The sequence below is a fragment of the Hyla sarda genome, chromosome 2 (assembly GCF_029499605.1).
Source record: "Hyla sarda isolate aHylSar1 chromosome 2, aHylSar1.hap1, whole genome shotgun sequence".
NCBI lineage: Eukaryota > Metazoa > Chordata > Amphibia > Anura > Hylidae > Hyla > Hyla sarda.
Window position 1 is genome coordinate 43,463,269 of NC_079190.1, and position 14,624 is coordinate 43,477,892.

Here is a 14,624-nt window from a genome sequence, read left to right on the forward strand (position 1 = left end):
TATCTCCTATATATCTATCTATCTATATCTCTATGAGACAAAAAGGGAGTGATTTTCCCATAACAACCAATCACAACTCCGCTTTCATTTCTTATTGGGCTCTGATAATATAAAAGCTGAGCTGTGATTGGTCGCTCTCGCTGATGACCAGACATCTTGCTGCATATGAACAGTTTTCATGTATTAACCTTAAAGGTATCAATGGATTCATACATAAAACTCTTACCTGCGAATGCACAGGATGATTTACTTGTTCCTATTGCCTTCCAGCCGCTAATATACCTTCAAAGGAAATAGACAAAATTACATTTATGATTAAAAAATAATAATTCTCAGTCAGCGTGCAGAACAAGAATGTGTGATCGCTCTCCATAGAGATGAAGAATGGCATAAGAAAAAAAGCCAAGTGATCGCACTGCTGCTTCCATTCAATTCTAGCTATAGGTGGGAGTAAATAGCTCTATTTGGTAGAAGCATCAGTTGTTGTTCTAGTCCAGTGTTTCCCAACCAGGGTGCCTACAGATGTTGCAAAACTACAACTCCCAGCATGCCTGGACAGCCTTTGGCTGTCCAGGCATGCTGGGAGTTGTAGTTTTGCAACACCTGGAGGGACCCTGGTTGGGAAAAACTGTTCTAGTCCATTATATGGGAAGTACAGCCCGGCCAAGATCAAAGACATTTCAGCATTACTGAGAGGTTAAAGGGGTACTCCGGTGAAAACCTTTTTTCTTTTAAATCAACTGGTGCCAGAAAGTTAAACATATTTGTAAATTACTTCTATTAAAAAATCTTAATCCTTCCTGTACTTATTAGCTGCTGAATACTACAGAGGAAATTCTTTTCTTTTTGGAATGCTCTCTGATGACATCACGAGCACAGTTCTCTCTGCTGACATTATAATAATAATAATAATAACACTTTATTTATTGTTGTCCTTAGTGGGATTTGAACCCAAGGCCCCAGCACTGCAAGGCAGCAGTGCTAACCACTGAGCCACCATGCTGCCCTTAGCATACATCTGCTATGCACGGTTGCTAAAATGGACAGAGATGTCAGCAGAGAGCACTGTGGTCGTGATGTCATCAGTGTTCCAAAATGAATGGAATTTCCTCTGTAGCATTCAGCAGCTAATAAGTACTGGAAAGATTAAGATATTTTAATAGAAGTAATTTACAAATATGTTTAACTTTCTGGCACCAGTTGATTTAAAAGAAAAAAGGTTTTCACCGGAGTACCCCTTTAAAGTGGAACTCCGCTGGAAAACATTTTTTTCTTAATCAACTGGTGCCAGAAAGTTAAACAGATTTGTAAATGACTTCGATTAAAAAATCTTAATCCTTCTAGTACTTACAGGAAGTTCTTTTCTTTTTTAATTTCCTTTCTGTCTGTCCACAGTGCTCTCTGCTGACACCTCTGTCCATTTTAGGAACTGTTCAGAGTAAGAGCAAATCCCCATAGAAAACCTATCCTGCTCTGGACAGTTCCTGACATGGACAGAGGTGTCAGCAGAGAGCACTGTGGTCAGACAGAAAGGAAAGTCAAAAAGAAAAGAACTTCCTTTGGATCATACAGCAGCTGATGAGTACTGGAAGGATTAAGATTTTTCAAAAGAAGTAATTTACAAATCTGTTTAACTTTCAGTTGTTTAAAAACAAAAAATGTTTTCCAGTGGAGTAACCCTTTAAAAGTGCAGCAACTCTAAGGCAAAATGTGCACAATGTCTGCCCGGAAAACACGGATGGACATTCTGACCATTTGAATAATCTGGCGAGCACCAGGACCGCTCGGAAATGTGCAGTCTCATAGACAGCAATGCATTTCTGATTGGAATCCACAGAGAGAATAGACATGTTTATTCTTTCTGCGGACACTGGAATCATCTGTTGCAGAAATTCCACCGTGTGAACAGTGCAGCAGGATCCCAATGTAATCAACAGGACTCTGCTAAAACGAAATGTCCACACGGAATATTCCGCCGGAATACTGCACGGACATTCCGTTGTGTGAACATACCCTTAGGCCAGGTTCACACTACAGAATCCGGAGATTCTGAGTTCCGCCAGGTTAGAGTGAATCAGTCAGCACTAGGACCATGCGGACACTGCCGTCCCGATAGACCACAATGTCTGCAGCGCGGATTCCGGCAGAACATTGAGGAAGTTTAAAGGGGTACTCTGGCCCTGAGACATCTTATCCCATATCCAAAGGATAGGGGATAAGATGTCTCACCCCGGGGTTCCCACTGCTGGGGACCCCCGCAATCTTGTATTCGCCCCCCACCTGTTTGAGCTGCACGCCGCGGTGCCAGCTCACAAACAGCCGGGCGGTGACAAGGGGCCGGAGTATCGTGACGTCACGACTCCGCCCCCATGTGACGTCACCCCCCCCACTATGCCAGTCTATGGGAGGGGGCGTGACGGCCAGAGGTGTCAGCAGAGAGCACTGTGGTCAGACAGGATAGAACAACTCAACTTTCTCTGGTGCATATAGCAGCTGATAAGTACTGGAAGGATTAAGATTTTTATACAGATGTAATTTACAAATGTGTATAACTCTCTGGCACCAGTTGATTTTAAATTATTCCCCCCCTCTTGAGTACCCCTTTAATCTGTAGCTATGTGTTTTGAAGAACAGGCATAAAACATTAGAAGTGGGTATCATTCATTATGAAGAGGTGTCATCCGGTGGATAGGATGTGAAGGTTCTGCTCTATTATATAGATATAGTACAGCTCCGTAATATCACTTTGGAAAAAAGAATGAGCTTTCGGGCACATAACCCGGTAATGTAGGATCCGGCACAGAGTAAACACAGATGTCCTTATGGGGTTTTCCTCTGCTAACAAGCTTTTCTAGAAGTAGATTGTGTTTATTGCTACAGCTCGGGCTCCCATGGCTGCCATTATTTCTCTCCTTCTGGCGCAGCGACTTAAGCTTTCATCTCATTGTCAGCTGCTAAAGCCAAGTGCAAACATCTCGTATCGGGGGGAAGGCACAAACTGGGAGGTATACGGGGTGGCATCTATATCCCTGGGGGGGGGTGGGCCGCAGTCTGGGAAATACCGGACAACACCAGCACTGCACGAACCTTATTCTGTATACTAGTGTTTCCCAACCAGGGTGCCTCCAGCTGTTGCAAAACTACAACTCCCAGCATGCCCGGACAGCCGAAGGCTGTCCGGGCATGCTGGGAGTTGTAATTTTGCAACAGCTGGAGGCCCCCTGGTTGGGAAACACCGGTCTATACTGATAAAGCTTTTTCTCTTTTCAGTATGGCTACATCAGGTATTATGAAAGAAGTCTAGATGCACAGACTACAGATCCCAGCATCCAGACCTCCATGGGTTGATAAATGTAATTTCCATTGATAATTTTTGTGTGATTTTGGTGTCCGCACATTCAACTATGTAAAGACGAAAGTATTTCATATGATTAGTTCATTCAGATCTAGGACGTGTTATCTTAGTGTTCCCTTTATTTTTTTGAGTAATGTATATTGGAATCTCCAATATAGCTGGAATCTATGAGCCGTACTGTTTTTTATTTATTATTATTAATAATATTTTTTTTATTTTTAAAGACTGGCCTAAACTAAGCATTCTGCATTTGTTGGTGTAAATTGCACCAAAAGTTTGGTGCATCTTGATGCAGTGTGTTGCACAGCTGCTTTCTTCCAAAATTAGAACCACACCTGTCCTCACCTGTTATTTGTGGTATTTCAACTTGGACGCATTTACTTTAAAGGAGTTCTGTAGTAAAATATAACTTATCTCCTATCCAAAGGATAGGAGATAAGTTTTAGATCGCGGGGGGTTCGCCCCCCACCCACCCCGCGATCTCCTGAATGGGGCCCTAACAGTCTGCTGGAAGGGGGCATGCCGACCCCCACATGGAGCGGCAGCCGACACACCCCCTCCATGTATCCAATAGAGATACATGGAGGAGGTGTGCCTGCCGCGGCTTCCTGCGAGGGTCAGAACGCCCACTTCTGGCAGACTGCCAGGGCCAACCACTGGGACCCTCGGGATTTATAACTTATCCCTTATCCTTTGGATAGGGGATAAGTTATATTTCACTGCACTACGCACTACTCCTCTGAAGCCTTCTTCATAAAAATACATAAGGAGGTGGATTGTACACGTAGAGCCTATCACCTTCTATCCATGTGGTGTATGCTGACATAACATAAAAATCTCCACACTTACTCATCATAGTTCAGGGCATTGGTCCAGTTCAGCAGTTCATCCACCTCCCAGTCCAGGACTGCCTGGGCGCCGTGCTGCTCCACCGACTGGATGACCCCATCTGTGGCTCTTTGGACCAGAATTGCTGTGTTGGGATCTGTAGTCTGTGCATGTAGACTTCCTTCATAATACCTGATGTAGCCATATCGAAAAGAGAAAAAGCTTTATCAGTATATACCAGTGTTTCCAAACCAGGGTGCCTACAGAAGATTCACTCTATGAAGTTTAGGACAGTACATAAACTACAGGCAGTTGTTTCCCAACCAGGGTGCCTCCAGCTGTTGCAAAATTACAACTTCCAGCATGCCTGGACAGCCTTCGGCTGTCCGGGCATGCTGGGATCTGTAGTCTGTGCATGTAGACTTCTTTCATAATACCAGTATATACCAGTGTTTACCAACAAGGGTGCCTCCAGCTGTTGCAAAATTACAACTTCCAGCATGCCTGGACAGCCTTTGGCTGTCCGGGCATGCTGGGATCTGTAGTCTGTGCATGTAGACTTCTTTCATAATACCAGTATATACCAGTGTTTCCCAACCAGGGTGCCTCCAGCTGTTGCAAAATTACAACTTCCAGCATGCCTGGACAGCCTTTGGCTGTCCGGGCATGCTGGGAGCTTTAGTCTGTGCATGTAGACTTCTTTCATAATACCTGATGTAGCCATACTGAAAAGAGAAAAAGCTTTATCAGTATATACCAGTGTTTCCCAACCAGGGTGCCTCCAGCTGTTGCAAAACTACAACTCCCAGTATGCCCGGACAGCCTTCGGCTGTCCGGGCATGCTGGCAGTTGTAGTTTTGCAACAGCTGGAGGCACCCTGGTTGGGAAACACTGGTATAGACATGGATATTTGCAAAGAGAAAATACCATAAAATCTGAACATAGTCAAAAAATGTATTCCCAATCTGACTGGTAGGCACACATCACACTCTAAAAATGCATAAAATGTGCGCCCTATATTTTTTTTATATGGGAATAAGTACTGTGTATTTTTTAAAGTGTGCATTTCAAATACGCCAGAATAAGTCCCATGTCCCTTTTATAGGCAGACAGAAAAAATACAACCGTTTTATTTATATACTGTGTGACCAGACAACCGCTTTGCCATAGAGCACATTATTATTATTATTATTATTTTTATATATATTTACTTATTTACTTATATATATTTATTTATTTATTTACTTATTTATTTATTTATTTAATTTTATTTTTGTTTGTTAATAGTACCTGGATAATTTAGAAAATCAGGAATTGATAATTGATATTTTGACATTTTGAAGGATTATGTGTGTTGGGATGATATTCTGTAATGTTTTGTCACACCAATAGAAGGTTTAAAAACTTAAAAAAAAAAAAAATACAGATGCAAAATTTTGGAGATTTTACAGATGCGATGCATTTAAAAAAAAAAAACTCAAAAATTATTCAAAATTTTTTTTAATACTGCGTGAACATAGCCTTAGGCTGTCAGGAAATGCTAGGAGCTGTAGTTGTTGATCAACTAGAGAGCCACAGGTTAAAGGGGTACTCCTCCCCTATCCAAAGGATAGGGGATAACATGTCTGATCGTGGGGGGTCTGGCCGAAGCCTGGGGCTTCTGGGATCGCGACATCACGCCATGCGCCCTCCATTTATGTCTATGGGAAGGGGCTAGTACACAGCCATCACGACTCCTCCCACAGACATAAATGGAGCGGAGTGGCGGCTGTGTTCGCCAGTCGTCCGGCACTGCATGGAGTTCGTTCCGTGCACTGGGATGCCGCAGCAGAGATCGCAGAGGTCCCCATAGCCAGACCCCTGCGGTCAGACATGTTATCCCCCATCTTTTGGATAGAGGTTCACATGTCTAGCAGCTGAGTACCCCTTTAAGAAATGCTTCTTTCTATTGTTACAAATGACAAACAAAATAAAAAGGAGCTACAGCTAAGAATACGACACATACATTGGCCCTTATTTGTCGAGTTTATGTTGTCGCACATTGTCTGCGCCAATGTGCGACATTTTGCGACACTAATTCCCGAACCACCCGACTCAGCTTGCTGAAAAGCCTAAAAAGGGGCGTTCCCCGACAAAAACCTTACTTTCACACATATTTACAAATTTTTCCGACCACATTACTTGGGTTTTGTGTTGTTTTTTTAACCGACAGCTGCAAGCAAAAAACGTGTTCAAATTTGTGCAAACTATTTCCCAACCAGTGTACCTCCAGCTGTTGCAAAACTACACCGCTCAGCATGCCCGAACCGGCAAAGGCTGTCCGGGCATGCTTAGAGTAGTAGTTTCAAAACAGCTGGAGGCACCCTACTTGAAAAACACTGAGCAAAGTGCGCAGGGAGAAAAATAAAACATTAACCTTCTACTCACCTAGTCCCGGTCCCTGCAGATTCGTGTCCGTGCGCTCCGGAGTTTCCTCTCTTCTTTGTACAGTAGGACCTTTCCCTTTTTAGCCAATCACTGGCCGCAGTGGTGTCACGTGTCAAGCCAGTGATTGGCTGATGGGGAAAGGTCTTGTTCTGCAGTAATACACTGGGTTTCCCAGGTCACGCGGAAGATTTGAAATCCGCCCGGGAAACCCAGTGTATTACTGCAGAACAAGAATACAAGAATGTGACAGGAGGGGGGAGGGGGATAATGTGACAGGAGGGGGGGGGGGGGGTTGTTGGGAATGTGCTTTCTGTTTGCTGCAGCCATAATCTCCAGCAAACAGAAAGCAGTTCTTTTCTCACTCTCCCGCGCTTCTGAATGGAATGAATTCTGATATGAATCCTGTCAGAATCCGAGAGGGATTCTGCTGCGACACTCTAACTCATATGCGACATTGTGCGGCACTCACATGCGACACATTAGTAAATATGTGTGAAAAGCCCTAGCGATCAGTGGGAAAAAAGAAAAAATACAACCCGGAAAACTTAGTAAATGGGGACCATTGTACGTCACCTTTTTTTTATGTCGTCTATGCAGCAGCTAAAAATTACAGGGGGGGGGGATTTATCATTGTATTTACACAGTTTTTTTGTGTATATTTGCTGCAATTTTTTGCACAAACTACAAATTGCATGCTGGGAGTTGTAGTTTTGTAACAGCTGGAGGCGCGCTGGTTGAGAGATATTATCTAGGGGGTGTTTGCATTGTCTTGATTCTTTCCATTGATCTACTGTAGCACGGTTTATGATTGTAGCCCTGGGGATGCTTTGGTATAATTGATATGAGCAGTGTATATGACACCCAGCAGATGGCGCTGTCTGTACATACTGTAGTCCTTGACATTATTACCTTCAGCCAAATGAAGTCTCATTCAGGTCAGGATAGGCTGCGGGGAGCTTGGTGAAGCAGGTTCCCGCAGAGCACGGCCTTTAGAGGATAATGGAACTACGGGGCTAACTCAGAATTTCGCTCTGTCACATATCGTACATAAATGTTACAGTCCCACGTAAAGGTCTTGTGTATTATGACTTGGCGCTTGCTTTGCGAGGACACCCAGATATCCACAATAACCAGAACGAATGTAGTTCAACTGAACTAAACTTCGATCATCATGGAGTCCTATGGTTGCTGCTGCTGCATTAATATAGAATAGTGATTCCCAACCAGGGCGCCTCCAGCTGTTGCAAAACTACAACTCCCAGCATGCCCGGACAGCTGAAGGCCCCCTGGTTGGGAAGAACTGATATAGATGCTAAAATGCGGCTGCATCTCAGCAGTGTAAAGCAAATAATAAAGTAAATGGGTATGCTGACCTATAGGTGTGGACTAATGGGGGGAGATTTATCAAAGGATTTAGACTGGTTTTTCCCATCTAAATTTGTTGCAGTCTAATTATGAGCGACTTTTCTGCGACTTTTGCTTTAGAGGATTTTTAGAACATGATGCATTCTAGTCTATTTTAGATGGAAAAATCCATTGGTGCTGAATTTATCAAAAGCCACTTTTCAGCAACAAGTCGAATCGGCTGAAGATACGGAGAAATGTCAGCCCATGCTGGAACAGGTTTACATACAGTCTAAAGCATAGATCCCAAAGTCCGTGCGCAGAATTTATCAAGAGCCGTGCGACCTTAGATAAATTAGGCGCACAATAGACCGGCCTAACCCTCTGTGGTTTGGTCTATATTGATGCGGAAAATAGACAACTTTGATAACTCTCCCCCATGGTGTGTAAATGTAATGATCAGCGATAAGAGGCCTAGGGCCTGTTCACACAATGCAATGAGAACCACGCACAAGCTGCATAGGACTCCCAGATCTGCTGTGTCTTAAAACCTTTAGACTAAATGGGGAAAGACAGTGAGGGAGATTTATCAAAGGATTTAAGCAGCTTTTTTTTGCTCACAAAAGTCGCACGTAAGCAAATAAAAGTCGCAAACCCCGTTCAAAAAGTGGCAAGCGTAAGGAACGTCAGACCTGGCTTACAAATTTGCCTAGGACAGCATTTTCAAAAAGTCGCATGTGAGACTTTTGCACAGCTCTGCTCCACAGCACCCACTCACACCTACCACCTGCCTGCAAGGTGTTGGGACTACAACTCCCAGCATGTCCTCACAGTAAGGGCATGCTGGGAGTTGTAGTCCTGCAACAGCTAGCAGGTGGGTGGTAGATGTGGGCGGGTGGTCGGGGAGCGAAGCTGTGCAAAAGTTGCAGGTGGGACTTTTTGTGCAACTTTTTTTTACTTTCATTTTCACAGGCATGGTGGGACGAGTGGGTAGGAGATGTACAGTAGGGTGACAAGCTTATCACCCGCCCACACAACACTACTACAACTCCCAGCATGTCCTTACTGTAAGGACATGCTGGGAATTGTAGTTGTGCGGCACGGGGGGGGGGGGGGTTGTGTGTTAGATGGGCAGGCGGATGACAAGCTTGTGACATGACTACAACTCCTAGCATTTCCTTACTGTAAGGCATGCTGGGAGTTGTAGTCATGCAGGGGGCGGGGGCAAGCTTGTCACCCAAATGCACATCTCCCCCCAGCCCTGCTGCATGACTACAACTCCCATTATGTTGTAGTCAGTGCTGTATAGGCGGGAAATGTACGGGTGGGTTACAATAAATGTACTAACCTATTTTCCTTGTTTTTTTTCCTTCTCATTTTAGATCCGTGTATCTTTTTGTTAATAAAATGGCTAATGAGGGCTTGTGGGAGAGTGTTTTTTGGAATAAAAGTCTTTTAAACATGTTTTTATTTTTTTTTTATTATTTACTTTACAGGCTTAGTAGGGGAAGCCGTCTTATAGACAGAATCCATTATTAAGCCAGGTCTTAGCATTAGCACCAAAAACAGCTAGCGCTAACCCCCGAATATTACCCCGGTACCCACCACCACAGAGGTGAAAGGAAGAGCCGATACCAACAGGCCTGGAGCATCAAATATGGCGCTCCTGGGCCTAGGCGGTAACAGGCTGGCGTTATTTAGGCTGGGGAGGGCCAATAACAATGGTCCTCGCCCACCCTGGTAACGTCAGGCTGTTGCTGCTTGATTGGTATTTGGCTGAGAATGAAAATAGGGGGAACCATATGCGTTTTTTTTTTTTTTCATAAATAATTAAATAATAAAAGAAAAAAAAAGCAAAGGGTTCCCCATATTTTCATTCCCAGCCAGATACCAATCAAGCAGCAACAGCCTGACATCAAGGAGGCCGGAAGAAGCACGGATTACCGTGTGAAACGGCTGGCGTTGCCTCCGAGCGCTTCTGAACCATCCATGGACGTCTCCCGGACCCTGAGCCTCCAGGACTGAACATGTGAACCACGCGGTGAGCGCACGTTATCGTCTCCATGTAATATACACTTCCACCGACATGGTCAAAGATAACTACTTGGTTCTCCAATATGTGGCTCTCCAGATGTGGCATAACTACACCTTGATCTCTATTACCAGGGCGCCTCCAGCTGATGAAAAAATAATACTCCCAGCATGACTGAATAGACTACGGCTGTCCGGGTATGCTGGGAGTTGTAGTTTTACAACAGCTGGAGGGACACTGTTTGGTAAAAGACTGATATAATAAAACAGTGCTAGAAGCCTGGACCTGATCCTCCTGCAGGCTGCGGAGCAGTGTTTCCTTATCATGCAGGAGACCTGTAAGACAATGTCACGTTCCATGATCTACTCACATCTTTCTCATCCATTCAATCTTCCTTTGCTTCTGCTTTTTTAAGACGTCCTGTTTCCTCTGCAGTTTGCTGTGGTTGAATGGTAATCTCTTCTTGTTATCAGCCGCAGTCACTTCATCTAAACCGCTAGAGAGCTGGGGAGATAGAGGACGGAATAAAGGGGCACTCTGGGGGAAAAACTTTTTTTTTTTTTTTAAATCAACTGGTGCCAGAAAGTTAAACAGATTTGTGAATTACTTCTATTAAAAAAAATCTTAATCCTTCCAGTACTTATTAGCTGCTGAATACTACAGAGGAAATCATTTTCTTTTTGGAACACAGTGCTCTCTGCTGACATCTCTGTCCATTTTAAGAACTGTCCAGAGCAGGAGAAAATCCCCATAGAAAACATATGCTGCTCTGGACAGTTCCTAAAATGGACAGAGATGTCAGCAGAGAGCACTGTGGTCATGTCAGCAGAGAGCATTGTGCTCGTGATGTCAGCAGAGAGCACTGTGTTCCAAAAAGAAAATAATTTTCTCTCTAGTATTCAGCAGCTAATAAGTACTGAAAGGATTAAGATTTTTTAATAGAAGTAATTTACAAATCTGTTTAACTTTCTGGCACCAGTTGATTAAAAAAAAAAATAAAAGGATTCCACCGGAGTACCCCTTTAAAGACCTTTTATAAAGAGTGAACCTATAGTAGTCACCGACCCTCAGTGTCAGGAGTCTCCAGCCGTTGTTCTCTACTCTGCTGTACCAGCCGCTGCGCTCTTCTTCAGGGATCACCCCACGATTGTGGATTTGTCTTGGAAGCGGTTGTTTTATAGACGGTTTGGTGTAATCCTTGGGGCTATTGGCGCACATATCCACAATCGGTCGATGTGTAAACAACTTGTAATATATGTTGGGTGGAAACTTTATCTGCATATAGAAAGGAAACAGTGAATCATTATACAGATCAATCTTTCAGTTTGATAAAAATGTATGGAAATGACATTTTCTGTGCAAAGGACATAAACTCTTTCAGTGTCTTTCCACCATTGTACGTTTGCACATAACACAAATAACTTATCCTTAGGCCAATTTTTACGTCCATATTACGGCGACAAGTTTTCAGTTTGGGTAATCGGCAGTCAAGCTGGTACGTGCAGCCATAATACCGATCAAATAATGTGTCTATATTAGGCATCCCTCACACTGCCATTCAGACACAGCAGTGCGACGGACATTAGGGAACACGGGGAGAATAGAGGGAGAAAAAATACTGAATGCAATGTCTTTTTTTCCCTCTACTCCTGACAAAAAACAATGGCGCCCGACAGACCCCATAATATTGAATGGGATCTGTTGGGACCCATTGTTGCCCTTTGTGCCCCGTCTGGATAACAGACGTTAAAGGCACAAATAAAAAAAATGTGCCTAATGGACCTTTTCCGTTAGGGCACAACAGCAGTGTGAAAAGGCCTTACACTTATGTGATCCCGGCCTAAAAGGACTGTCTTGTCAAACCATATAGGGGGAGATTTATCAAAACCTGTGCAAAGGAAAAGTTGCCCAGTTTCCCTTAGTAACCAATCAGATCGCTTCTTTCATTTAGCAGTAGGGATCGACCAATTATCGGTTTGCCCGATATTATCGGCCGATATTCACGATTTTGGACGTTTTGGCAATTACCAAAAAATAAAATAACCAAAGTGGGAGCATGAATGGAGGACGCTGGAACCCACAACCTCTCCTCCGGACTTTACCCCTTCCAGTGCACTAAATATTGGACAGAGTTTTCCACCCAGACTTTTATCCGGTGTACCGCTTCTCAACAAAAGAAACATAAGTTATTCTTCTTCCGGATGGTACTTCTCTCCTGAGAGGACAACTTACCTATTTGCATGAGTTCCTCAGAAGAGACAGGAGAGATAGCAGAAGGAGATAACCCGGAGGTAGGAGAGTGAAAAACATCAGAAACGGACCGTTCATGTCTTCACTCTCTTAGGCATCTGTCAAGTCATACAGCTAATGTCATAGCCTGTTCTAAGGAGTCAGGTGAGGGATAACTTACAAGAACATCCTTAATGGTATCAGATAATCCCAATCTGAACTGACACCTAAGAGCTGGATCATTCCATCCTGAAACTGTACACCATTTACGAAAATCCGCACAATACTCCTCTGCTGTTTTACGGTCCTGTCTAAAGCTAACCAGCTGAGACTCAGCATAAGCTGCACGGTCGGTTCGTCATATAGGAGACTCAAAGAAGAGAAAAGAATGTCCACTGAACATTCAGGAGCAGAGGGAGGCAAAGAAAACACCCATTCCTGAGGGTCACCCTGAAGTAAGGACATTACAATTTGGGCCTGTGAAAATGTCACTTTGGGCAGGGATAGAGTGCAGCCCTGAACTTGCCCACTCCCTCTGTCCCTGCTTACTTGCATACCCACCCTAAACAGCGGGTCCACAACCACAGTGCCGGTCCCATCCTCCTGTCTCTGCCTACTTGCTTATCTCCCCCAATAAGTGATGGGCATTTTTGTCAAAACAATAAACTACAAAAACTGAAAAAGGTCGAACAGCTGGAGGCACACATAACTAACAGAAATAAACCTAAACACACACACACACACACTGAATTTGCAGTCAATGAGCAGAGTCCAGGCCAGGAGGTAACAGAGTACAATAACAGAGAGTCAAGGGGTAGTCAACAGCCAACCAATAAGTACAGGGATAGCTAGTTACAGTCACAAGAACTTAGAATTAACGCAGATACCAAAGGGTGGGGAGCAAAGAAAAATAAAAAGTAATATATACGGGATATAAAAATCCTCACTATTAATAATCCACCCATATATCAAAATAAAGCTAAGCAGCTCCCATAGCTAAATGATACAAACAACAAAAAAACGGAGCCTTGGTAAAGAACAATACAAACTATTTTTTTTCAACAAGTAAAAATACAGGACTCCAACCCAAGGGGGATGGGAAACAGCGAAAGGTGACCCCCTAAGGTCACACAATAGAGCTAGAGCAAGAAAACAACATACATGAAGTATAATGAAGTGTGCAAAAGGGGACTACTGTAAAGCATTGTCCAAAAAAGAGGACTACAGAGAGCAGCAAGTCATGATACAATAAGAAAACATACTTATACAAAAATGCTCCAACGGGACCTGAGGGGACACCACCCCTCAGGTCCCGTTGGAGCATTTTTGTAAAAGTATGTTTTCTTATTGTATCATGACTTGCTGCTCACTGTAGTCCTCTTTTTTGGACACTGCTTTACTGTAGTGCTGTTTTGCACACTTCATTATACTTCATGTATAATGTATTTTCTGTATTTTTACTTATTGAATAAAATATTGTTTGTATTGCTCTTTACAAAGGCTCCGTTTTTTTGTTGTTTGTATCAGTCACAAGAACTTTCACAGGCAAGGCCTGACTGAAAAATACTTCCTTATAAATCCCTGCGCAGCTAGCAGGAGGATTCTAATTGGCTGCAAACTGAATCACACCTGGACACAGAGGCGTAGTCCCAGCAACAAAGATAAACAAAACTCTCAGGGCAGATTAACCCTACGGGTTCTGACAGAATCTATCAGCTCTAATAGCCGCAGACACCACTGGATAGTTGTTAAGGTATGAAAGCAAACTGTACCTTTCATGGAGCTGATGGTGCTTGCCACACTTCTAAAATCACTTTTTTAAATTTTTTAGCCAAGTGTCAAGAAGGAGGTGCTGAGCTGCACAAGTCCCACAGCCTGGAACATCTCCTTACTCATTCTCACCTCCCAGCCCCTACTTGACTGATGTACAGGGTTCTACACATCAGTCAAGGTGGGGCTGTGGGCAACCATCTAACTTGTATTGAGGCCTCTCTACTCTCCCACCACAGATTATGTTGGAGGAGAGATGGGTTAAGTGTGTTTGACTCTAACTGCTCGATCATTCGGATGACAGGCATCGTATGTGTATGGCCAGTTTAGGAGGTATATATTAGGGGGCAAACTGATGTAATTGTATTAGGCTTTCTATAAACTCATAAGTATATTAGTAATGATAATCTGTTGTAGTTAGAAATGGAGTAGAAAAAGAGTCTGAGAAACCCGGGTTATGCCCACTCACATATAGTAGAAGACACACAGTGGGTTGTGATAACTGTAGGACAGGATATGGTCAACACCAACAGAGAAAGTTACATGACATGAGATAAGGATTCGCACAGGAAATGTTATCTTATCACAACCACATTAGGACATTGTACTGGTCTTTGAACCAGGAAAAACTGACACTTT

The 14,624-nt window shown here is 43.5% G+C and overlaps 1 protein-coding gene across 3 annotated transcripts in view; it reads right to left on the bottom strand.

Annotated features, from left to right (window-relative positions):
• C2H11orf65 (chromosome 2 C11orf65 homolog) overlaps positions 1 to 14,624 on the bottom strand; it is a 68,260-nt gene that overhangs the window by 20,730 nt on the left and 32,906 nt on the right. For all 3 annotated transcript variants that reach the window (XM_056561662.1, XM_056561661.1, XM_056561660.1), the window contains exons 5-8: positions 11,052 to 11,261; positions 10,357 to 10,490; positions 4,205 to 4,375; positions 227 to 282 (exon numbers count right to left, since the gene is read on the bottom strand). In XM_056561662.1, coding sequence (XP_056417637.1) covers positions 227 to 282; positions 4,205 to 4,375; positions 10,357 to 10,490; positions 11,052 to 11,261 — 571 coding nt within the window. The remainder of the gene's footprint in view (positions 1 to 226; positions 283 to 4,204; positions 4,376 to 10,356; positions 10,491 to 11,051; positions 11,262 to 14,624) is intronic.